Source organism: Rutilus rutilus, assembly GCF_951802725.1.
Source record: "Rutilus rutilus genome assembly, chromosome: 21".
NCBI lineage: Eukaryota > Metazoa > Chordata > Actinopteri > Cypriniformes > Leuciscidae > Rutilus > Rutilus rutilus.
Genome location: NC_140226.1, coordinates 28,662,571 through 28,689,103, shown reverse-complemented (window position 1 = coordinate 28,689,103; position 26,533 = coordinate 28,662,571). Strand labels below are relative to the sequence as shown.

At 35.9% G+C, this 26,533-nt stretch overlaps 2 protein-coding genes across 8 annotated transcripts in view; one reads left to right on the top strand and one right to left on the bottom strand.

The window, feature by feature from the left end:
• Positions 1 to 460: 460 nt before the first annotated feature.
• On the top strand, positions 461 to 5,166 carry prph2la (peripherin 2-like a). Of its 6 annotated transcripts, none has more exons than XM_084393851.1 (4): positions 461 to 715; positions 1,108 to 2,113; positions 2,924 to 3,170; positions 4,258 to 5,161. In XM_084393851.1, the coding sequence occupies exons 2-4, from the start codon at positions 1,533 to 1,535 to the stop codon at positions 4,522 to 4,524; spliced, it is 1,095 nt and encodes a 364-aa protein (XP_084249977.1). In that variant the 5' UTR covers positions 461 to 715; positions 1,108 to 1,532; the 3' UTR covers positions 4,525 to 5,161. The 6 variants fall into 6 exon arrangements, with proteins under 6 accessions (XP_084249977.1, XP_084249980.1, XP_084249978.1 ...); XM_084393854.1 differs by having other exon boundaries at positions 530 to 715; positions 4,201 to 5,166; XM_084393852.1 differs by having other exon boundaries at positions 572 to 807.
• Positions 5,167 to 9,991: 4,825 nt separating this feature from the next.
• The window catches only part of ubr1 (ubiquitin protein ligase E3 component n-recognin 1), a 33,680-nt gene continuing 17,138 nt past the window's right edge, over positions 9,992 to 26,533 (bottom strand). For both annotated transcript variants that reach the window (XM_084393534.1, XM_084393535.1), the window contains exons 22-47: positions 26,091 to 26,143; positions 25,840 to 25,942; positions 25,705 to 25,750; positions 25,287 to 25,441; positions 25,077 to 25,176; positions 23,079 to 23,182; positions 22,913 to 22,993; positions 22,652 to 22,833; positions 20,443 to 20,645; positions 20,166 to 20,259; positions 18,465 to 18,617; positions 18,276 to 18,373; positions 18,087 to 18,183; positions 17,263 to 17,411; positions 16,876 to 16,931; positions 16,697 to 16,793; positions 16,543 to 16,610; positions 15,007 to 15,154; positions 14,835 to 14,922; positions 14,624 to 14,757; positions 13,995 to 14,103; positions 13,313 to 13,369; positions 13,140 to 13,217; positions 12,860 to 13,030; positions 12,215 to 12,316; positions 9,992 to 11,406 (exon numbers count right to left, since the gene is read on the bottom strand). In XM_084393534.1, coding sequence (XP_084249660.1) covers positions 11,265 to 11,406; positions 12,215 to 12,316; positions 12,860 to 13,030; positions 13,140 to 13,217; positions 13,313 to 13,369; positions 13,995 to 14,103; positions 14,624 to 14,757; positions 14,835 to 14,922; positions 15,007 to 15,154; positions 16,543 to 16,610; positions 16,697 to 16,793; positions 16,876 to 16,931; positions 17,263 to 17,411; positions 18,087 to 18,183; positions 18,276 to 18,373; positions 18,465 to 18,617; positions 20,166 to 20,259; positions 20,443 to 20,645; positions 22,652 to 22,833; positions 22,913 to 22,993; positions 23,079 to 23,182; positions 25,077 to 25,176; positions 25,287 to 25,441; positions 25,705 to 25,750; positions 25,840 to 25,942; positions 26,091 to 26,143 — 2,868 coding nt within the window. In that variant the 3' untranslated portion in view covers positions 9,992 to 11,264. The remainder of the gene's footprint in view (positions 11,407 to 12,214; positions 12,317 to 12,859; positions 13,031 to 13,139; positions 13,218 to 13,312; positions 13,370 to 13,994; positions 14,104 to 14,623; positions 14,758 to 14,834; positions 14,923 to 15,006; positions 15,155 to 16,542; positions 16,611 to 16,696; positions 16,794 to 16,875; positions 16,932 to 17,262; positions 17,412 to 18,086; positions 18,184 to 18,275; positions 18,374 to 18,464; positions 18,618 to 20,165; positions 20,260 to 20,442; positions 20,646 to 22,651; positions 22,834 to 22,912; positions 22,994 to 23,078; positions 23,183 to 25,076; positions 25,177 to 25,286; positions 25,442 to 25,704; positions 25,751 to 25,839; positions 25,943 to 26,090; positions 26,144 to 26,533) is intronic.

Genomic DNA, 26,533 nt, shown 5'->3' with positions numbered 1-26,533 from the left:
AAAATCTATATTTGTATTTAAATGGGATATATAAAACACCATAAAATTAGTGCTATCAAATCAATTAATCGTGATTAATCGCGCACACACACACACACACACACACATATACATATTTATAAAATATATACACATATATATATATATATATATATATATATATATATATATATGTATATGTATATGTATATGTATATATTCGTAATATTTACAAACTTTTATGTTAGACGTGATTAATCACGATTAATTGATTTGACAGCACTACCATAAATATATAATAAATAATATATGTAAATAATGTCATTTAACAAAAAAAAAGAAGGATATAAAAATTAAACTACACGCAAGCATAGTTGGAGACTTTTAGTAGCTCAATAACCCTTTTCTCATTCTTTACTCTCTAACACACTAATACACACACACACACACACACACACACACACACACACACACACCAGTCAGTGAGATTTGTGCTGGTGGCAGAAGGTACTCTTCCAAATCCAACTGGGCTGATTACTGATTAGACAGAATTACGAGAGAGGTCACAGCTGAGTCTGCGGCAGACACTAACACACACACACACACACACACACACATTAGTATTCATTTGCAAACAATGCATTCAGATTGTTAACCAAAAGCTGCGAACATCTGATGTAAAGAAATCACTTGGAGAAGGGCGGGATGCCATTGAGGGGTGGAGAGACATGGATGGGTGAGTAGTTATCTGATTATTACTACCCTTGCGCAGGGATCATCTCCCTCACCACTCCTGGCTGAGGACAAGCCCTGTGCCTGTCCATTCAGGTGAACCTATTTTGTTTTGCCTGCTATTTTGAGCTTTCAGCACTCAGAGTATTCTAAGCTTTTTGAAGAGTTATATGGCTGGAAATAATTGCATGGTAACTGTGCCGTAGATAACAATTCTTGCACAAAAATGTAAACTGTACTTCATGTGGTAAAATCTAAATCCAAATTTTTTTATTTAATATGACTCAATCTCTATCCTTCTATTTTTATGAGACTTTTAAAGGTATGCAATAATGCTCTTCTTGATATTGTCTCAGCTGTTGCTAAGTATGTTTTCTCTCTTTTTTTGCCTCTCAGGCATACATTCGCAAAACAAAATGGAAATAGTTTCAGCTTCTCTACGTTTCTAATGGACCTCACATGGCATCTCCAAGGAGTCAAAATATAAAACGGCTTTGTTTTGCCCAATTCTTTTTTTTTATACTTATATCTAGTTCTTCTCATTATTTAAATGAATGAGCTGCATGAATGCTGTTTGGCGATTGCAGTTCAAGGTCCTTTATTGATTGACACTCACTAAGTTAGCCTAAGAAGCTAATAGCTAAGAAGAATTAGTCCATTCATGTCATCTTCTGTAAGAACCTTACACCTCAATGACTTTCATCTCAAATTTCTAATTTAGCTATTTGATTTTTGTACTCCATTAGACTTCCACAAAATCAATTATATAAAGTGTAGGGTTTTCTGAAATTTTGAGCCAGTTCCCACACACATACTGTAAAATGGCCGTGCTGCCGGTTAGATTCACCAAAACCAAGAGAGACAAACTGGCCCAGGTTTTGTGGGTGCTGAACTGGATTTCCATTGTAACTGGAATCATCCTCTTTAGCTTGGGCATCTTTTTGAAAGTGGAAATCAACAAGCGGCAGGATCTAATGGTCGAGCGTCAGCTCCAATCCGTGCCAAACATGCTAATTGCCGTGGGACTTATAGCCTGTGCGATTAACTTTTTGGGAGGAAAGATCTGCTATGACTGTGTGGACACCAACAAGTTCTTACGTTGGAAGTTGGTGATGCTCCCGTACATCATTTGTACGTTTTTCTTCACTCTGAGCGTGCTGGTGGGTGCCTTGATGTGCTACAGCATGCTGGGACAGCTGGAGGAATCGCTAACGTTGGGGCTACGTGACGCTATGCGTTACTACAAGGACACGGACACACCAGGCCGCTGCTTCTTGAAGCACACAGTGGACCTGCTGCAGATTCAGTTTCAGTGCTGTGGGAACGAGGGCTACAGAGACTGGTTCCAGATCCAGTGGGTCAGCAACCGATACTTGGACATGTCTCAACGGGAAGTGGTAGAGTAAGTTGGGCCTGAAACAAATAGTTATATTAATATTTAATATGTAATTAGTTAGTTGAAATGCCCCTATTATGCTAATTTAAAGGTTCCTAATTTAGATTGGCAGGTCTCCTACAATAGGTTCGCATACATCCAAGGTCATTTTCATTTCATTTCATTTTCTCATAATATGAATAACAGCATCACCTGTTTTCTCACAGTGTCGGTTCAATCAAGGATTCAGTCTTTCTAAACCTCTCCTTTCCGAGAGCTTACTCTGCTCTGATTGGTCTGATGACCCAGTCTGTTGTGATTGGTCTACTGGTTATAGAGTGTGGAAACGAAACACTGTTACCATATCTGAATTTTAGCTCCAGGTCTTCCTTAGCCCTTCATACTGATACGAACAGAAACAATAGCGTCGGTTTTCAATTCGAGCGTAGAAAAAAAGCATCTCCTCGACAACACAAACCAAACTCTTCCAGTCTCAGCTACAACTACAGTGTTTGAGGGCGGGTCAAAATAGACGTTGTTCACTGGCAGCCAATGAAGATCATAGACTGGCATTAAGCAAATGTGTTTCAATCCGGTATATTTTTGTGTAAGAAGTAAGACTGGAATTACTGATGACTTGTTTCAGGCAAAATCAGTTCTTTCTTTTGGGTGATAATAACTATCTTTGAAGACCTTTTACATTCACAAACAGCTATATTACACACTACATGAAAGGTCAAATCTGAAAAATCATAATAGGGGCACTAAAATAATAATGAAATCAATCGAAATGTCTTCTGATTTTGGTGCAATTATACAATTATATATTTTTTCTAGCCGTCTAAGGAGCAACGTGGAGGGAAAATACTTAATGGACGGGGTTCCCTTCAGCTGCTGCAATGTCAATTCTCCTCGGCCGTGCATTCAGTACCAAATCACCAATAACTCCGCCCACTTCAACTACGACTACCAGACAGAGGAGCTCAACCTGTGGATGAGAGGATGTCGTCAGGCTCTGCTAGATTATTACGCAGACATCATGCATTCTATCGGCCTCACTGTTCTGATCATCTGGCTCTTTGAGGTTAGTTGTGTCTATTGCTTTGGCAATACATTAGGGAAGGATTCAATATTATAACATTTGCAAAGTTTAAAGAACTTATATTCAATCATTTTCTCACATCGGCCTGGTCAAATGAGTCCACCTAGCAATTCCATCTGCCTTTTAATGGGTACTCTACTATTCAGGCTACAGTAATATACAGTAAGATAACTAGGCTTAATACAATAAGGTGCGGTCACATTAGTGAAATTTCATGTGTAGAGAAGTATGAAACACTGCTCACAAAGACGGCACTTTAAAAACCAAGCAGCTTTTTGTTGGCCAACGCAGCGAATTTGTATAACCAACTCGAGTGCGAAATCTGTGTGCAGAAATGTTTCGCCCTCACAAAAAAATTCCTGATCAAGTGGATGACTATTGAAATTACTGGATTTCGCCCGCAAAAATGTGTCCGCACCTTTACAAAACGTTAGATTCATGACACCAGTCTTTGAATTTGATTGGCTAAGTGTTGACAGTCCAAAAAATGTTCATCCAATCATTGCATTCGGTCCGAATGCAATGATAGGATGTCCTACCTGCCTATCAGCGTATGTATTTGCATACCTCTACACACATCACACATCATCAGCGCCTTCCGCGCCACCAACAAACAGCCAACTTTTAGTTCCTCCTGATCCAAAACAACGTGTTTTTCCTGCGTTCACGACATGTCATAATTACCGTAATTAAGAGAGTGGCTGTGCGCGTTCATGTGTTTTGAAGGAGGCATGGCTTTGGAGACGCTCTGAAGGGAGGGTAGGGTCTTGTTTTTTAAAAGCTAGCTTGCTATTGCCAGCCTCTCCGAAATTGCCCACCCATAGCTTTAAGAATCTGATCCGGTTCTGCGGCCTAATCCCATCCTGGGATTGTACACTCCTTTTTATAATCTGCTCTATGCACCAGTCACTCCAATCCCTCAGTGTCCTATGTAACGCATGTGAAGCTTCATGTAGGTCTTCAAACAGTATGAATTATACAATAGTTTCAGTTGAATCAACTTTTTTTATAGGAAAAAGTATCAGACTGCTATCAGTCAAAACAACCTCATCGATTCCTTCTCTGACAGCTCTCGGTTCTTACTGGGGTCCGTTACCTCCAAACGTCCCTGGAGAACGTGCTGCGACAGGGGGACCCCGAGTGCGAGTCTGACGGGTGGCTCCTGGAGAACAGCTTTGTGGAAACCGCTCGCACTAATTTCAACATCATCAAACACCTGGGCAAGTTCAATCAGATCAACACGGCCAGCAATGGAGATCCAAACATCGATAGACCACCTACAGCACATTATGGTCCAGATAATGTGCCTCCGAAGCCTCTTCCCACGAGCACTTAACCCTCCAGAATGCTCCTTCTGCTGAGAAACATTACAGAGGACTGGACTCTGATGCTATATGACTTAAAGATTATGAAAATGATTAGGTGAAAACTTAGATGGCACTGTAAAGCAAGAACAGAGTGATATCACAACATACTGAAGTTCTATTGTGATTTAATGTGAAAGAACATAAGGCAAAATATCATGGGGCCTTCAAAGTCTTAAAACCTTCTAACTGCCTCTCATCGAGCATGCAACAGTTTCATTCGTGTGTGTTTTAGAGATTCTCACATGAATTGTGATTATCGAAGAGCGTCGCTGGATTTGTTTAGAGTAAAAACTGTTCACTGTAGGTTTTTAATTAGGGAGTTTTCAATATTTCCATAAAGCGATTTTCTTTTCAATATTTCCAAGATATCAAAAATGTCAGCTTACTCACAAGCCATCATGAATTCTTGTTTCATGCCTTGGTCTCGTGCCTAAAGCCAGGTATTGTAATCACTTGTGAAAACATGATACAAACAGCCTCTAAAACATTTTTCAGATGTATATTTTAAGCACACCCATGCCTAAAATGATCATGAATATGTACTGGCAATTAATGCAACATGTAAATTTAATTAATACATCATTAAAACCTTAAAGTGTTGGTACCAAGGGTCGTGTGTGCAGTTCATTGACTTGATGAAACATTTGAAATGTTTTGGTAACACTGTGCTTGAAGTATGTATATATAAAGAATACATTATAAATACAATATTAAATATATTTAAAAATGTAATTTATTCTTGCATTACATTTTCAGCGTCATTACTCAATTATTCAATGTCACATGATCATTCGAAATCATTCTAGTATGCTGATTTGCTGCTAAAGAACATTTGTTATTATTATTATCAATGTTGAAAACTGTTGTGCTGCATAATATTTGTTGAAATCATGATATTCAGGTTTATTTAATACTCTTTTGTAAAAGTATTCACTGTCACTTTTGATCAATTTAATTCATCCTTTCTGAATTAATTTCTTAAAAAAGGCCCCAAACTTTTGCATGGTAGTGCACAGATTTAAGTAAAGTGTTACCTTTCATGTTTTTACTTTAATTGAGCTGTGCTACTCAATACAATAATACAAAAAAATACTTTTTTGCCTTTAGGAAATCTCAAAGCATTCACCAAAGAAACATTTAGCTTGTGTTTTTAATATCTGATAGATATACCCACATCAATCACTATTAATGAATTATTTAAATATAACTTTAAAACCTGAATAAACAAGAGTCTATTCACCTTATGTGTAGCAAAGCGGAAGTGAAAGCTATTTTCTGTGAATGTGCGAGACATACGATTCAATAGCTGTTATAACTGGAGGAATAACAAAATGCAGTAAAAGGTCAAATAATTTGCACCACAAACCAGTGTTTATGATTACGATAATACATTAAAATGATATGATAATAAGTTTGCAGTATCAAGCAGTACAACTAACAGTTTGTGCGGACGAGACGGGAAACCTCGACACAACAGAGTTAAAACGGTCGCGTTAAGAAGGACAGAATCTGAAGTAAAGGTAGAGATCAGTCGGCATGGACACGATGTCACTCAGGAGTTTATTTCATGTAAGTAAGAAGTTTAAAAGCACCTTACAGCTTGAAACAACCGATGAGTGTGTGGGGGGGGGGAAGAAAACGCTGAACTTGGACTGACACTCAAGAAAAACACGTGTTTGATTTAATACATATTGACAAGTGATATATTTGAATTTACCCAATAGGCATTGTTACATGTGATTATTGACCTTCTTTTGTTTATTCATTAATTCACAGCTGCATTCTTATAGTAAAATAGCATAATCTAATTATACACTGTTTTATATACATGTTCAATGTGACATCCATAGCATGAGTGAATCTCATGAAATCCGTCAAGAATATGCCTGGCTCATAATTCACCCCGAAATCAAGAGAAATAAGAAAATGTGCTTAAATTAAATAATGCCTATTTTTAGGACCATTAAAATCATTTGCCATCTAGATTATTACTTCCAATTTTCACATTACTGCAACAAATCTCATTCTCATTACTGTAAAAAAAAACTGTATATTAACTGTAGATGTATATTATTAGCATTCACTTTCTAAATTCTTATTCATTCATTATATTTCATTTATACTGAATTATGTTTTTAATGCATTTTAGCCGTTTTTACTGTAATGACAATAATTGGAACTAAAAATAAAAATGGTAGTGGCCTTAAACACAGGTGCCTTCATGCAACAAAACAACAACTTTATTTCTTCTTCTGACTTCTGGATGGCATGTGACCCAGACATGTTTTTGTGAGATTCACCTGAGACCATAAGTTACAAAACAGCGTCTCGCTCAGAAACACTGGGTATTATTTTTACCTTTGAGGGCATCTTTGCTTAATAAAGCAGTATAGAGATATATTACATTCACATGAATACATTTCTCACACAGATGAAAGAGCAAACAAGCGGTGGCAGGGTGAGAGGACTAGAATTCACAGAGGTATAAAAGCACGTTTTGAGTTTCGTAGTGACACAAGCCCCTCAATTAATCTTTACAACCTGAAAACAAATGCAGAAACACCACAACGAGCCAAAAAGAAAGAGATGCAGTGCTATAATGAGTGTAGATCCGCAACCGAAGCCAAATAAATAAAGAGCTGAGAAAGCAAACATACTTTGTAAATATCTTTTATGGGTGGCTACCCATAATGCACTGACAGCAGTAGGTAAGAGATGTTGAGGGTGTTTATTACTCCCTGCAGTCAGGCTGGTGTCATGCGCAGGCTAACCGAATGTGGCGTGTCTTCGGAGCTCAAAGCATCTGCCACTCAAAGGGGAACATGACGTTGAGGACCTCCAGGCTTCGGGCGATTTCCTCCAGGACACAGTGCTGATGCCACATGTGAAGGAGCTTGTGGTAGCGCTCGGGACACAAGTGGAGTGGGTTCCCACGCCTAGCAAAGTCCAAACAAATACGTGTTAGCGTGAGTGCTAATAAAGAATAAAAAGACAAAGCACATGATAAAAGAAGATATTGTGTAACTAAAGATTCATATCAGAAATACTAATTAGCATTAGTGCTAATACAGAATAAACAGACAAAGCACATGCTAAATGATGATATTGTGTTAAAGCTAAAGCTAAGGGAAGATTTATGAAGATTTATATCACAGGAATAAATTACATATTAAAATATATTAAAATAAAAGTTATCTTAACATTTGTGCTAATAAAGAATAAGACAAAACACATGCTAAATGATATTGTATTTCTACAGCTGAGGGAAGAATTATATCAGAAATACAGATTAGCATTAATGGTATTAAAGATTATACAGACAAAGCACATGCTAAATTATGATATTGTGTTAAAGCTAAAGCTAAGGGAAGATTTATGAAGATTTATATCACAGGAATAAGTCGACTGACGCTCTAGAGCGTCAAAGTGCGCATGCCTGACATATCTATTAATAGCTTCGGAATGGAAAAAGGTATTAACTTACTTTTTTTTCTATGAAAAAGCTGACATTCGTCTGCGTAATAATGAGTAAACTGTGTTGACTTCCGCGAATGATAAGCCTTCCGATCTTCTACAAGCATTTAAAAAAAAAAAAAAAAAAAAAAAAAAAAATTAAGCCTTCCGTATTTGAGTGCAAATCTATAGCATTTTACCGCAAAACAGAGGACTGGTACTTTACCCTATCAAATGATATATAATGCTGTTGGTGTGTGAACCAATCACAGACCCATATAAAACAAACAAGGACATTATCAGGTGTCCTAGGAACGTAAAAAAGGGAGGGGTTTGTAATAAATCTCGCGCGTCTTCTTCTCAGACACAATCTTTTTATATACGGTTTTTGGACACGATACATTTAGATTACTGTGGAGATAGACGTTTTTGTACTGGTTAGATTTTACAGAAAATCAACATGGCCAAACGAAGATTCACAGCCGACTCATGCCGAGCAAGCTACTGCAATGATTTTTTTTGAGAGCGATGAGAGTGATAACGGATCTGATCCAGACCGATATGATTCAGATGAAGAGGATAAAATTCTGGACGGAATCGATCCATTTGAGGAGTAAGTATGAAGGCAATATTGCTGATAATATATTGTCTAATATGTATTGTGTCATTTTTTTTAATTAAAATTATTTTATTGTCAGAAATAACGGTGCAGTAATCAAATAATGTGCGCTATTACTATTAGTAAGTAGATTTAAAAATTCATGGGCCTTTGTCTGCTACATAAACGGTAGTACATTAGCTTATTGCTAAAATGAGATTGCAGATTAGGCCGCATGTAGTACATCTTCATTTTTTGCATAGTAATAAGCTATATTTCGTTTACTTTGCTTGTCTATTTTATTGTAATGCTTTTAGGGAAATTTTATTGTAGCTTTTCAGAAATAATGGTGCAGTAAGCCTTATCTAAGGCCTGTAACGTTACTATTTGTCTACATAAAGCTGAAATGGAGAGGGGGTTTGGTTTAGACATTGTATTTACTCATATTTTCTCATTTACATCATTTTTACTAAAGTAGTGTCATTTACATGATAGCCTACTAATATCATACTTTACATCATTGCTATGATAATAGAAATACTAATTTTGTAGTTAGAAGTTCTATGACTCTTTACTTGATGTAAAAAATACACACATGATGATGAATAGCTAATCTTTATTTACCACATTGTACTAAAGGCTGTACAACTTTTGATATGTGGGAATGTAAACTAATAAAAAAATCTGTGTGTTTTAGTCTAAATCAGGAAACCCCAGAGCAGCCGAGTAGCCTACATCTTCTGCTGAACCCAGGACCCAGACCGCTCGCCCTTTTCTACACAGCACCGCTTCTGGCCAATTACTTGATTGTAAATGTGTATCTTTCTTCTCTGTTATTATGTTATGTGTTTGTTTTATATGTTTGACAATGCAGTGGCTGTATTCGTGAGCCCAAAACAAATGTCCCATTGGGACAATAAAGTATACCTAACCTAACCAAACCTAATATTCTGTTTTTCCCCAAAAAACGTATGGTGACTACAGTCACAGAAATGTAAATATTTATTTTGTTTCTTTATATTTTTTCACCCAATTTTTTACAGGTGTTCTAAACCCTTTGAGGAATCAATATTTGATGTAAAATCCCTTATTCATTATGGTTTACTATTTTTATATAATAAAAAACAAAAATTTGAACTTCCGTTTTTTGTATTTCTTGGTGATATATCACATCAGAACCCATACAAGTGTCTCAAGAAGTGTATTGTCAATGCATCCACCTTATAGCTGAGGGTCTATAGAATCCAGAAATATGACTCTCTTCACTCTGCTATGAAAATTGACCCTTCCAGAAGCCAAAATATTAACATAGTGCCTGGCGGACTTAAAACCCCTTAGACCTTGAAGGGTTAAGAAGGACAGAATGTGAAGTAAAGGTAGAGATCAGTCGGCATGGACACGATGTCACTCAGGAGTTTATTTCATGTAAGTAAGAAGTTTAAAAGCACCTTACAGCTTGAAACAACCGATGAGTGTAGGGGGCGGGGGGAAAGAAAACGCTGAACTTGGACTGACACTCAAGAAAAACACGTGTTTGATTTAATACATATTGACAAGTGATATATTTGAATTTACCCAATAGGCATTGTTACATGTGATTATTGACCTTCTTTTGTTTATTCATTAATTCACAGCTGCATTCTTATAGTAAAATAGCATAATCTAATTATACATTGTTTTATATACATGTTCAATGTGACATCCATAGCATGAGTGAATCTCATGAAATCCGTCAAGAATATGCCTGGCTCATGATTCACCCCGAAATCAAGAGAAAAATAAGAAAATGTGCTTAAATTAAATAATGCCTATTTTTAGGACCATTAAAATCATTTGCCATCTAGATTATTACTTCCAAATTTTCACATTACTGCAACAAATCTCATTCTCATTACTGTAAAAAACGGTATATGAACTGTAGATGTATATTATTAGCATTCACTTTCTAAATTCTTATTCATTCATTATATTTCATTTATACTGAATTATGTTTTTAATGCATTTTAGCCGTTTTTACTGTAATGACAATAATTGGAACTAAAAATAAAAATGGTAACGTTAGTGGCCTTAAACACAGGTGCCTTCATGCAACAAAACAACAACTTTATTTCTTCTTCTGACTTCAGGATGGCATGTGACCCAGACATGTTTTTGTGAGATTCACCTGAGACCATAAGTTACAAAACAGCGTCTCGCTCAGAAACACTGGGTATTATTTTTACCTTTGAGGGCATCTTTGCTTAATAAAGCAGTATAGAGATATATTACATTCACATGAATACATTTCTCACACAGATGAAAGAGCAAACAAGCGGTGGCAGGGTGAGAGGACTAGAATTCACAGAGGTATAAAAGCACGTTTTGAGTTTCGTAGTGACACAAGCCCCTCAATTAATCTTTACAACCTGAAAACAAATGCAGAAACACCACAACGAGCCAAAAAGAAAGAGATGCAGTGCTATAATGAGTGTAGATCCGCAACCGAAGCCAAATAAATAAAGAGCTGAGAAAGCAAACATACTTTGTAAATATCTTTTATGGGTGGCTACCCATAATGCACTGACAGCAGTAGGTAAGAGATGTTGAGGGTGTTTATTACTCCCTGCAGTCAGGCTGGTGTCATGCGCAGGCTAACCGAATGTGGCGTGTCTTCGGAGCTCAAAGCATCTGCCACTCAAAGGGGAACATGACGTTGAGGACCTCCAGGCTTCGGGCGATTTCCTCCAGGACACAGTGCTGATGCCACATGTGAAGGAGCTTGTGGTAGCGCTCGGGACACAAGTGGAGTGGGTTCCCACGCCTAGCAAAGTCCAAACAAATACGTGTTAGCGTGAGTGCTAATAAAGAATAAAAAGACAAAGCACATGATAAAAGAAGATATTGTGTAACTAAAGATTCATATCAGAAATACTAATTAGCATTAGTGCTAATACAGAATAAACAGACAAAGCACATGCTAAATGATGATATTGTGTTAAAGCTAAAGCTAAGGGAAGATTTATGAAGATTTATATCACAGGAATAAATTACATATTAAAATATATTAAAATAAAAGTTATCTTAACATTTGTGCTAATAAAGAATAAGACAAAACACATGCTAAATGATATTGTATTTCTACAGCTGAGGGAAGAATTATATCAGAAATACAGATTAGCATTAATGGTATTAAAGATTATACAGACAAAGCACATGCTAAATTATGATATTGTGTTAAAGCTAAAGCTAAGGGAAGATTTATGAAGATTTATATCACAGGAATAAATTACATATTAAAATATATTAAAATAAAAGTTATCTTAAATTGTGATTTCACATAATTCCTGTTTTACTGTATTTTTGATCAAATCAAAATGCAGCCTTGGTGAGCATAAGAGACTTCATTAAATCTTACCAACCCCAAATTTTTGAAAGGTAGTATATCAACTTATGTGCATTAATAAAATATACAAGAAACAATATTTATCTACAAAATGATAAATGCTAATTATAATATTTCTGATCTGATCTGAATATTTCTGACTAAAATGCTAATGAAATATATTAATATTGATTAAAAAAAGAAGTCACATTATAGAAAACTACTCATTCACTACAATGAACTTTACCCAAGCTGAGGGTCTGTTTCTCCATAATCATCTAGGTAAGGTGCTGGATAGGGACTGCCCCGTGTCTTACTGGCCATCAAGACGATCTCACACTCTCTAACCCTGTTCAGAAAGACACAAACAGAATTATTAGCAATAGTTATTTGTATTTATAACCGTCACGGTACGGTGCATACAGTCAGACGACGAAAACAGGAGATCCACACTCCAATCCAGAAGGGGGCGCACACGGTAATGCAACGCTGTTTGCTGACCGCCACAACAGGAAAAAGAGCAGAAGATGATGATACGATCTATGCACTAACCCAAACCAGTAGCCTATACGCTGAGTTTTCGTGATGCGCTCCACAAGCTTAATGAAAAGGAAAGCGGGATTGAAACTTTACAGTTTCGAATTATGTCTTACTCTTATATGACCATAAATGATGGAGTATTTAAAGTTTTTTCTGCTGTTATGACACAAAATCATTTGGCATTGTGCTGGTTTGTATCGTGACTCATGGAAGTCTCACTAATACAGTGCAGTGATGTGTGTTCCGTGACCGTGACCCTTGAACCGAGGTGCATACCGAACCGTGACTCCTGTGTATTGTTACTTCCCTACTTAACAGACATACACACAGTAAACTTTCTCCTTCCTCTCACCTGAGAAACATTCCCACTCCAGCCCCACAGACTGCGGCGTGGGCCGTACACGCTCCCACTTCCTCTCCGTTCAGCTGCACCTGACAGCATGAGCTCTGCGCACACAGCATAGCCCCACACAGCAGACACAGAGTCGGGTGCTTCCGCTCGTCATCTGATGAGTTTGGGCATCTATGGAAGAAAAAAATATAGTCAACACAGGAAACATCCTATTAATCTGCAGAAAATATTCAATTCCCTCAATAGACATTCTAGGCAATCCTTTATTAATGGTACTTACTTAAAGTGACTAGCTTGGTTGAGCAACACACTATAGTCCTCTGGAAGATCTATTAGCCTATTTCTCTTGTGAGGATACCTGAATAACAGTTGAGAAATTCGAAGAAATGAGTGCTTTAATAAAGAGGAAGGGAGTTTACTATCAGTCGGAGGAGAACTCGAGTGTCATCAAACCTGATGATGTGCATTTCTCCTTTGAGGGCTTTGGATATGGCTGTATTCCCACACCACCTGAGACACAGACACAAAGCAATGTTTATAATCAAACTCAATCAATGGATAAATATATGGAATTAGGAACGTTCATTGTTGTCAATTATTAACTATTATCATCATCATTCTTATTTTAATTATCAACAAAAACTAAACAGCAATAACAAATTTAATTGTTCAATGTATTTTTTTTAAATGTAATTATTAGTTCTTATAATTATTATTTGATTATAATAAACAAAACAACATTTTTAATTATCATTAATAATAAACTATGTATTATTGTTATATATAATCTTTTTTTGTACAATCATTTTTAATCAATTAACAACAACTGAACAGCAACGATAAAACTATTATACTACTTGTATTACTTTGGTTGTTTGTTTTTATTATTATAATGATTATCAATAAAGCAGCAGCAACAATAATAATAATAATATATTACTGTTTATTATTATTATTATTAATATGTTATTATTGTTGTTTTGTTTATTATTATTATACATTTATTTGTATAATTATTATTATTATACCAAGTAATGAAGTTCATTAGCAAAAATGTAGGCGATATTGTAGACATGGCTCATTAATACATATATTAAAAAATAAAAATTGTGAGCTTGCATCATCTGATCTTTACCTCTTTAATAAGGTAGTTACGACATCCCTGTAGTCTTGAAACAGTTGAAACAGGTTGGATGGTAAGGAGAGGTAACTACACAGCAGAGCGAGCTGACTATCAGGTGATTCTGCAAAGATGAATTATGATTAATAATTGTTTTATACAATTTATACTGATACAGCACTGTGGAGTTTGCTGCTGTGTGCACAGTGACATACAATTATACTACTAGAAATCAATCCAGTACGCAGTACACAGTACACACACACTGTTAACAATATTGCACACTGCCCAATTCATTCACTGAATGATATCCTGGATGATAAACTTACTGCACGTAAGCGATTTCTGAAAAATACTGTTGATATTTGAAAATCACCAGAAACAAACATGCCCTTACCCAAAAGGATCACACCCTTATCTTGATAGCTCCGCCCCCAAATTCACCAACACGGTGTGCAACACAGGCACCTCCCCCCTCATGAGTAGACACGCCCCTTACTGCTGATTGGCTACAAATGTGTTTAGGCACTCAGGTCCGATCCACTTTCAACAAGGTTTCTCAGAAATCGCTTCCAGCACCTTTAAGTGTTTTCAGGGAAACAGCAGTGTGGCACGTTTAAATCCAACTAATGAAGTGCAGTGACCTGCAGTACTGGACAGCTCCTCTGGAGGGGGCACTCCTGTAAGGCAATTAAAGAACAGTGCAGCGCAGCGCAGGAAGGGAAGGACACCTCTCTTTACACTCTCTACAGTGAAACCAGATACACCAGGCCTCAACCTGAGAAAGAAAGAGACGATGAGAGACAGCAAGAGAGGAAGTGGGCGTCTTCCCCTACATGACGTGTATAAACTCACCCGTCTGTGTGTTGATACACAACAGAGAAGAGTTCAGCTGCAGCCTGGGCCTCGTCGCCCTCCTCCGCCATTCCTATCACAGCACAATCTACACACATACACACAATATTGCTGAAACAGTGCTGTGAAAAGGATTTTGTGTCAACTGGCATCCAGCAGTGTGTGTGTTTACCGTGTGAGGCCAGCAGGATCTGCAGCATGTGTGCCATAGTCACCAGGTGCAGCAGGTAGAGGTGATTGAACGCTGTGCTGACTGCCGAAGGCTGCAGGTCAACGGCCTCTTCCTGGTACAACGCTGGGATGGACAGAACCAGCCCCACCTGAGCAGAACATCACAACATACAGTCCAACAACTCAATAGTAATGTTCAACCATTTAGACCTAACATAACTAGCTGCTCTGAATTATCGCTTGAAGTCTAAGTGCATAAAAGAGCATTTTTCTAAAATTGTTAATGATACGTGCCCGTGCAGAAGTCGCCTCCATAATGCCAGGGCGTCGACATGTGGTTGCTAAGTTGTTCTGTGTGGTTTTTAGCATGTTGGTATGTGGATACTAGGGTATTTTGGCTGGTTATTTTCTGGCTCAGAGCAAAAGAGCCATTCCCTAAGTCTCTAGATATGGTTTGGGTCAATGCAAGTCTATGGGACCTCTTTTTGTGCTCGTTTATCATCTTCCAGGCAAAAATGTAGCCTTTCAGTCATTTAGCATTTTATTTATTTAGATCTAGACGATGGATGGATCTGCACTTTTGTAAAATTAATATAAATGCACAATCATATAAATCAATAAATAATGTACAATTCAATACAAGTTTACTATCTATCTATCGATAGGCAAAAATAATTTAGCCTTTCCTTTAGCATTTTATTTATTTAGCAGATGGATATGGATTCATATTGTATGGAAGCTTGTTTCCGCCAATGAATAATAAATAAATAATAATAATTGCGACTTTTTATCTCACAATTCTGACTTTTTTTCTCACAATTGCGAGATATGAAGTCAGAATTGTGAGAAATTAAGTCGCAATTCTGAGAAATAAAGTCGCAATTGCGAGATATAAAGTCAGAATTGCGTGTTATAAAGTCGCAATTCTGGGAAATAAAGTCGCAATTGCGAGATATAAAGTCGCAATTCTGAGAAATAAAGTCGCAATTGGGAGATATAAAGTCAGAATTGCACGATATAAAGTCGCAATTCTGAGAAATAAAGTCGCAATTGGGAGATATAAAGTCAGAATTGCACGATATAAAGTTGCAATTGCGTGATATATAGTCAGAATTGTGAGATATAAACTATTCTGAGAAAAAAAGAAAAGATGAGAAAAGATGTCAGAATTGCGAGATATAAACTCGCAATTGCGAGAAAAAAAGTCAGAATTGACTTTATAACACGCAATTCTGACTTTATATCTCGCAATTCTGACTTTATAACACGCAATTCTGACTTTATATCTCGCAATTCTGACTTTATATCTCGCAATTCTGACTTTATAACACGCAATTGCGACTTTATTTCACGCAATTCTGACTTTATATCTCACAATTCTGAGAAATAAAGTCAGAATTGCGAGATGTAAACTCGCAATTGTGAGATAAAAAGTCGCAATTATCTTTTAAAATGTTTTATTTTGTGGCGGAAACAAGCTTCCATAATATTGACTATTTATAAGGTCCAATAAAAAAATTAAATAAAAAAACCTCACCAGTAGATGAAAGAAATCCACTTCTAATATTGATGGTGTGTTTTCTACATTTGGAACAGGTACCAGGACTAGAAAGAGGCAAAGAGAATTATTGTATGAACATTATATGAACAAAACCACCAAACATATCCATCCTCTCATAAACGTGACATACCTGCTAACATATCAGCAAAATGCTTCTGTATGACAGCTTGACTGCTCCTCAGCCTCTGAGCTGCTGAAAACTGCACCAGCGCTTTGAGTCCAGAGAGCTGAGGAACAACACGGTTTTAGAAATCAATCCCACATTAAATGGTGCATACTACCATCAATATCAGTACAGCCAATCCAGACCTGTCTGTTCTGGAGGGATCCAAAAAGAGCCTTTCCCTCTTCCTGTAACATGTTCTCTAAAGAGACAGAAAGAAATCAGATTAGACGCACAAGTCTAAATGAAAGGATGCATCTCAGTTATCTATGAAGTCTATGGAGTTAGGTCAAATTTACTTGTATACTACTTTATTTTCACAATACACCATGGCCACATTCACAAAGCAGCAGAACACAGTTGGAAGTGTCATTCACACTGCTGATGCACTGATCATTTCAGAGTGAATCTTAAATATGGTTGTTGACACCAAGCACTGACGGTGTGAATGTTGCCACTGTTTTTACGCAGCTTTACAAACAACAATGCCTTACAAAGGCCCCAGTTATGACGTTAAAGGAGGAGCGCATTACCGATGGCCTGGATGGTGTAGGCACAAGTGTTCCAGGACATGACAGGCACGTACGGGCACAGGTCATTGGGAGGCGTCTGCAGACCCACCCTGTGCACTGTAGTCGCACAGACTCCCAACATCTCTGTGATACTGCGAGAGAACTTGGGCCTGATCAGAAATGGGGATTTTAGATCATCATATTTAGTGACAACATGAATTTGTCATATGTCAATATTAATAAATATTTATTTATAAAAAATAAAATAAAAAAAAACATAAAAAAAAGTAATATTGTGAAATATTATTAAAAAGAAATGTAGGTTTTCTATTTGAATATAGTTTAAAATATAATTTATTTCTGTGATGTAAAGCTTCATTTTCATCAGCGATTACTCAGTCTTCAGTGTCACATGATTCTTCAGAAATCAATTATTTATTTTTATATATTTATTATATATTTTTATTTATGTATATGTATATGTATATGCATATGCATATCTATCTATCTATCTATCTATATAAAATTTGTTTGTTTTTTTTAATTGAGAAAGCTGTTAAAAATAAATCTACATTGTACTATAATGTGATTTCCCCACACATTCAATTGATTTACATTTGGTAAACTGAATTTATATGCAGATTTATCTATCCAATATTTACCATGCCAATTATTCTGACAAGGACTGTATATGACCAACATATTAGGCTATAAAACCAACAAAATCATGTATTTCTCATTAAGTTAAATAAATACATAAAGGATCAGAAGCATATATTAAGTAAATATGGTAATTTTTTATGCCACATTGACTTGAGTAAAGATCAGTCTGTTTAGAGACTCACGGCTCTTGAACTCCAAAACTGAGAATGGATCTGAAATCAGCTTGACACTCGTCAAAAAGTGCTGTTGCTTCCTCCGCTGCTGCCTCACTGTTATTGTCTGTAAATACACCAACACACGAATCCATCCAAATTAAAAAGAAAGTGTCAATGACATCAAGAAATTGAAAAGACATCAGTTTAGAGTCTCACCCGCTTCCCACGTGGCTCTCAGCCCTCTGATCCGAGAGGAAATAATCTGAACCCAGCGCTCAAGAGTGAGATGCTGACCAACTAACTCGGCATTCTCACTGTCAGAGAGAAAACAGAGAGAGTGAACATTTCAACTCAACTCATCAACACCAAATATTGAATGTAATAAGGTTATTAAAGGTGCTGTACTAGTTAATCCTGCTGGGCTCCACAGGGATCAGCGGGATGACCGTGTTACACAGGGACTTGCAGAGCGGACACATGTACTCGCCGTTCTCCAGGTCTATGATCAGCTCTGCATGCAGCCGATTCCGAGTGGTGTTCTGCACAGCCTCAAAGTACCTGCAAACAGACAAAAAGGCATGACGATGTAAGGTGTACTATATTATATGTATCCGTTCTGAAATAGTACAACTCATTTATTTCCGGTTATGTATATTTTCAATGTGCTGTAGTCACCTAGTTGACTAAACGCCACCTAAAATGATTGTCTGCAGGAAGATTAAAAAATCTGGACATTTTGAGACAGGAGAAGAGATAATCTGAAGATTAACGTTTAAAGAATTTTCCAAACTCAACATGAAGTTTTAATCTGAGAAAGCAGCGGCTGTTAAACATACGTGATAATTTCACCACAGGGTGTCAGTGCTCATCTAAACTAGTGACCGCGACGCTGAAGTGTGAAAGTCCTGATGAATAAGATCATTTATTTATTTTAATTAAATATTGCATTCACTAGTGTGTCCTTTTTTAATTTTTTTTATTGTCAATCATTTTGCTCTATGTAATTTACATGTTTATGCCCAAAATGCTTAATATTCAAAGTAGTTGACTGTCAGTCTCCTCTACATTTTGTGCTTTACTCTTTAAGATTAATTAAATATTGAATCTTTAATCTATCGTTAAATTGATTCAAATATTTTACAAAAATTGGAAAAAGAGCATCAGCGCACATAAGTAATCCTTTTTATCAGTCAAACTCATTTTTAAAAAATGTAAACTCATCAATTGTGAAATATGATCAGTAAGAGAAAAACACGTTAATGAGAAGACGAGCTCTGCACTGCTGCAGTTAGTGGGGAAATATATTGAATTATTATTCAGAATGCACAATTGGAAAGCAAATATATTTATAGGAACATTTCAGCAAGTTCAAGATAAGTCATGTTAATGCGGAGAAAATGATTCACTGTTTTAATCAATTGACAGCCATAAAACATAAAAATAATCTGCGTTCTTGTGTATGTAGGTGCGCTGAACGCTGTAACCAGAAACTCTCGAGTTGTAATAACTAGAACGTGGAAGTGGTTGTGCAAGTAGTCTATTAAGACAATAAAGGTGGGTTTCTTACTGCCAATCTGGACAATAACAAAGACCTACTGTACCTGTGTGTCTATCATTACCGTAGTAATGTTAAGGTATTTACTGACAACTAAAATCTAATTTTAGAGTGAGTGAGCAACTTTTAGTTTTCCTTTTTTATGAATCATTACCTGATTAAAAACATTAAAATATAGAGAGACTTTTATATACTTGAGTTTTGCAACTGAATGAAATATGGATAAGGTAATTGTTAGGCATTAAGTATATTCAATATATATATATAAATTGTTAATCACCTTTACATGGTATCTGAAGGCCTTTCAAAAGGCAAATTTAAGGCTTTTTGAAAATCGGCGAAGTTACACTTTAAAGATGCAGTCTGTAAGAATGACAATAGTAAATGGAAAATGGTACAGCAATCCAAATTCAAAATATCGGAGATCATCGTTTCCCGTCCCCTCCTCAGACTCGACGCTCACGCAAGGGTTGCCAGTTTGAAGACATGCAACAGGAACGAGTGCATTTGACATAAAGCACCTTTAAGTAACTATTTAAGCACTGACTCACTTTTGCCAGCAGATGGCATGCATCACATGTCCACAGCTGCCAGTGTGTGTGCCCACAGCCAGATCAGCGGGCATAATCACGGGGTAGCAGCCTTCTGTTGGACAAAAAAAAAAGAAAGAAAAGAAATCAGTCTGATTCAGCATCACAGTACATTAGCAATGTTTGCATAATTCCTTTCATCATTGTGTCATTAAATCATCATAACGTGTCAAGGCATTTATACATGCATTGTGTCAACGCTTGCAGATTCATAGCAATTAAGGTACTCGAGAGGTACCTTTGGTGGTGAGCGTCTTTGCACGGTTCTGGGTGAGAACTGTAGATCTCTGCACACATGCCGTGAGGACCATGGCTGCTGCCTGAGCCTGAACCTCCTGCTCCTCCTGACACAGGATACAGGTCAAAGCCTCCCAGTCTGAGGAACAAAAGCCCTGCTGAGGACCCACAGCCACTCGGCTCTCATCCACATCCATCCCACAGCTGCACACACACCGTGGAATTCATTTAGATTACATTTGTGGTCGCAGAAATTATATCAAATGATGATAGGCATAGGCTATTCTGATAGGCAGGCTTTAGGGGACAAAAGAGCAAAAGAATTAAAGAAAATACTGAATCAAATAATAAAAATGAAAGGGTAAAAAGTTAAAAAGCAAAAGAGAGAAATGTGAAAGGAATTAAAGAGCGAAAGGAAAAATTATGGATAAAAAAAGCAAAAGAGTAAAAATGAATAATGAAAATATGATAATATAATATAAAAATAATAATAAAAGTGAATGGTGCAAAAATGAATAAAGGGAAAAGGAAAGTGAACAAACAAGCAAAAACTAAAGAGCAAAAAAGAAAGAGAAAGAATTAAATTAGTAAAACATTAAATCCTGAAAGATTGGAAGAATGACAGGGAAGAGCAATGGAAAAATAAGTAAAAGAAAGCAAGAATGCAAAAAAAAGTGCAAAAATGAATAAGAAATAAGAATGAAAGAGTGAAATACTGTAAAAGGCTATACAGCAAAACAAAAGTGAATAAAAGTATGAAAAAAGAAGGAAAGTAAAGTAAAAGCAAAGCAAGAACAAATGAAAAAATAAAAGTGAGTTGAAGAAGAGATGAAAAGAGTGAAATGAAAAAAGTATGATAAAAAAAACAATGTAAGTGCAATGAGTGCAATGAAAAAGGCCAAAAGAAAGTGAAACAGTAAAAAAGTGAAAGAGAAAAAGTAGAAGAGAAAGTGAAAAACTAAAGAGTCAAAATAGAATGAGTAAAGGGGGAAAAAATAAGAGAAAGAAAGAAAGAAAGAAAGAAAGAAAGAAAGAAAGAAAGAAAGAAAGAAAGAAAGAAAGAAAGAACAAGGGGAAAGTAAATAAAAGGATGATTAAATGCCACACTAATGAAAAAGGCTGAAAGTGAAAAAGCAAGAAAGTTAAAAAAAAAAAACTAAAAAGCTAAAGTGAAAAATGAAAGAAACGAAAATAGAAACATGAAAGAATGTTTAACATGAAACATGAAAATTTTTTTATAATTTATGTATAATTTAAGAGTATAAAAAGAGTATAAAATAAAAGTGAGCTGAAGAGGAGATAAGAAAGAGTGAAATGAAAAAAGTATGATAAAAAAACACAATGTAAGTGCAATGAGTGCAATAAAAAAGGCCAAAAGAAAGTGAAACAGTAAAAAAATGAAAGAGAAAAAGTATAAGAGAAAGTGAAAAACTAAAGAGTCAAAATAGAATGAGTAAAAGGGGGAAAAAATACATGTAATTGGTAGAAAAGCAGCAAAGAAAGAAAGAAAGAAAGAAAGAAAGAAAGAAAGAAAGAAAGAAAGAAAGAAAGAAAGAAAGAAAGAAAGAAAGAAAAAGGGGAAAGTAAATAAAAGGATGATTAAATGCCACAATAATGAAAAAGGCTAAAAGTGAAAAAGCAAGAAAGTAAAAAAATAAAATAAAATAAAAAGCAAAAGTGAAAAATGAAAGAAACGAAAATAGAAACATGAAAGAATGTTTAACATGAAACATGAAAAAAATGTATACTTTTTTTTATGATAATAGATCTTAAAAATAATGTTAAATATTTACAATAAGGTCCCATTATTGTAAAGTGCTGCTATTATTTTTTACAATGAATAACTAACATTAATAATGAGGAATACATTTGTTACAGTATTTATTACACTTTGTTCATATTAGTTAATAAAAATACAACTGTTCATTGTTAGGTCATGTTAGCTCAGGTCCAACATTTGATTTTAATCATTTGATTTTTTTTTTTTTTACATTTACAAATAAATGAACTAAGATTAATAAATGCTTTAGAAGAATTTGTAAACAATGTAGTTAACTTATGTTAATAAATGGAACCTTAATATGAATCTTCTCAAAATAATAAACAAAAGTGAACAGTGCAATAATGAATAAAAAACAAAAACGATAGTAAAAAAGCAACAAAAATTTTTTGATAAAGTATAAGAGAAAGTGATGAGCGGAAGTGTTGACCTCTCCACAGACGTGGCGGTGTCGCTCTGACTCGAGCTCTCAGGAACGTTGTCGTAAAGCATCTTGTGGGACTCTATGAAGTTCTTCTGCATGGCCGACATCTGAGCCATGATCTTCTGCCGGTGCGCTTTAGCAGCTTCAGCCTTTCTCTTCCGCTCCACTTTCTCCTTATCCTGAACGCTCTGAGCAGAGACAACACACTTCAAACCCCTCGAAGACACGGAAGCATTTCCACTTTTGAATCTGTGTGAATCGCAATACCTCTTCTGACTTGCTGTGATCTACTGCAAATGAAGCAACAGGACCGGATTTCTCCCGAAGACACTTCACCGCCTCAAACATCTTGCAGTGGAGACATTCAGGTCTTTCATTTCAAATCGATGAATCCAACAATCAGATACACGTTAAATATTGATCATCTTCATACCTGCAAGTTCCATGTGATCATGTCATTCTGAGCTTCCAGAGAAGGTAAAGACTTCATTCTGTTCAGGAAGTGGAACAAAGACTTGCCATGTTCAGAACCAGTTTCTGAAAATACAAACACATCTGTATCGATCAGCAAATACATACAGCAAGGGATTCATTGTAAGGCTAACGATTCATATGCTGAAATAAAATCAAACAGTAAATCCGTGATTTGGCTTAGTGCGAAAGGCTGCTGTTTAATTAAATAAATATATGCATTGCATGTGTAGAAACTAAAAACGGAAAACTTGGACTTCATTTACATGACAATGGCGTTTTGGGCGCCTGAAAGCGAAAGCTTTTGAAAACTATACTGTTATAGTCTCTACGTAAACTACAAAAACGTGAATTTGTGAAAACGGTGACATCATGCGCATGCGTAGGGGAGCGCGGGGCACAACCTAACGCGGGGCTAGTTGTAACACGCTTGTTTTAAATACTTCCGCACATGCTTGGATGACGAAACTTTGTGTATTTACTAGTTGCCATATCAACACTATTATAGAAAAAAAAAATCCACCAAAATAATTTTTTTTTGGAAGATATCCATATACCTTTATTAAACCATAGCAAATGTACATTTCTTACTTAAGTTAATTTTTCATCTCTATTTTTTGTGTTTATTTAAAATAAGACAAATCTGATATTATTTTAATCTCTAAGATGTTATTTAACAGTTGAGATAGTTATTTAATGCTTCGCTAACTAGCAGAAGACACTAGCCGGGTTTAAATCCCAGTTGTGCAGGCGGGGGCATGTCGTAACACTGCGTTACAATGTGCCCCTATTAGAAATATGCTATTATATTCTATACTTTTATTAATTTTATTGAGAAAACATGAGAAAAAGGTGAATAAAGACTGAGAGTCAATGTTCAGAAATTACTAATTATTTATTTGTTTTGAACTATGTTGTATAGCTGTGTTTTCATGTGTTCGTAGTCAAAACTCAAAAATGAGCTTATATTTAATTATTAAAAATTGCCATTATTTTATATGAATTTTTTTTTTATTGTATTTTATTTAGAAAATATTTTAGTTTGTTTTGTATATATTTTTTTATTTGATCAGATAACATTTTAAGCTGTCATGTTACAATGTGCCCCACACGTTACAATGTACCCCACCTATGGGGCATGTTGTCACATTTCACTTCCATTCTTTCGGGGGATATATCAAGAAAAAAGTATATACTGTATTAATAAAACAAAAACACATAATTGTAGTAGACGTGGGAAAAAATAAATACTCTGAACCATAAGTAGATTTACACAAACTGAGAAAGTCAAAAAGCGTTAGGTTGTGCCTCGCTCTCCCCTATTACGTGTTCAGTGAATAGGCACGCAGTGTTTTTTTAAATAGTGACATCGCCAACTACTGGCATCTGTACGTGAAAAACGCAATGTTTTTAGTACATCGCTGTCGTGTAAACGTACCCTTAGTATTGTATTTTCACAGCTGTACAGGAAAATTCTTTTTTAATTAAACACTTCATACAATTTCTGTATGATTTATTTTCATATCGCAATATAATTAGCAAAGGCTCTGTGCTCTGAGTCGTCATGGTCAGACGTCCATAAAAGCATGAACACAGAGCTAATTAAAGTTGTAATTCTAATTAAAAGCGACACTGACAGCTCATTCATGTTTAATACTGTAAAAGTATTAAAGCAATATTTTTGTATGAAGTGGTATATAAATAAATATGACTTGACTTGCAGAGCTTGTGCAAACATATCCACATCACTATGATCAGATGCTTTCTTTACTGCTGTTTTCTCACCACTGCCATTTTGTTGTACGTTTAAAGGAAAGCGCACAGCACATATTTACATATTCATCTTAACGCCGCTCTCATATCTCATAGTATAACGGTGCCGTTAGGATGCTGTCTGTGTAAAGATGCAAAGCATCACACTAGGTTTTGTGCTAGGCCAAGATGAAGGGTAACATCTTACTTTGTGCTTTTAGACTAAAGTCAAAGGTCACTTCTTCAGCACCGCTGCTTTCCAGCTGCGTTTTTTCCTCCAGTAGAGCCTGGCCTACAAGGTGCAGTGCCTGAAGTCATACATGCACGTTAAAAATCCCCATGTCAAAACAGCAACAGCCAATGACATTCCAGGTAATCAACAATGTTCTTAGAAAAACAAAAGCCGTAAAAGTCGCACCCTCTGGATCATGGGTTCAGTCCATCGGTTGGAACGGTCCTCCACTGCTTTCTGGAGAATTCTCCTCAGAACGTGGATGAAGACGTCACAGCAGAGGAGATGCACTATTTTTGAGAATGCTGGACAGAAGTGAGGGGGCACTGGGGGGCAGAGGGCTAAAACAGAGGAACATCAGATATCAACCGTTGAAAAATCATAAATGGGCAGTTCCGGTCCTGGCTTCTGATTGGTCAATGCAGCATTCAGGTGCAAAAATGCACAATTATAGTAAAAATGACTCAAAAGATCTGCTCATATTCATTATCATATAATTGATAATACATTTTTTTAAATCTTACTTGTATATAAACAAATGTTGCATTTTTTATTCTGCACTACATGCGTACAGTTGTTTTCAGTACAAAACAGATCTACATACCTTTATTACTGCCCTCTCGATTCATTTTCTTCTGAGCCTCTTCTGCCTGACATGAACAAAAAAAAAACATCCTGCTGTTTCAAGACTAATGTGTTTTACTGAATGAGACAAAGAGATAACAGGTGCATCATATACCTTACTATGCTGTGGTCTGGAATAATGATAGAAGAAGGGGTTAAACTCTTTCAGATATTCCTTCTTCAGCTCATACAAGCCATGGCCTGACACTCCTGGTTTTCTAAACAGCATTTAACAAAGAGTTAAATGTTAGAGAGTGCTGTTTGGAATATACTTTAGAGCGGTCAGTGTAACAACTGGTATAACAACTAGTAATAACAGTGTAATAACTGATATAACCAACTAAACATTTGGTGAAATGTACTCACTTGAAAGTGGCAACTTTGGAGATAACCGTTTCAAGCACTGTTTCGTGGCTTTCCTGTGATGCATTAAAATTTTTTTTTAATTTAGTTAGAACAGATACAATTTTTTACAAGTTTTTAGTTTATAAACTACCACACACATTCAGACAATGTAATTTAAGTAAGTTAATGTACGTAAATCTCAGTCAGAACTGTCTACCATCATTTTAATGTAATGCTGAATAATTGAATAAATATTTTAACTAAATAGGTAACAGTTTAAAATAAGGTTTATTCATTAAGTTAATATGAATAATAAAAACAGCGGACGATAATATTGTGTATCGCCGATCTCACAGGCTGACGATAGGACGATTTGACTATAGAGCACATCGCCCAACACTAAATGCTCGTGTGATATCAATGCAATGATGCGCAAATGATCCATGACTATTCTCAAAAGTAAT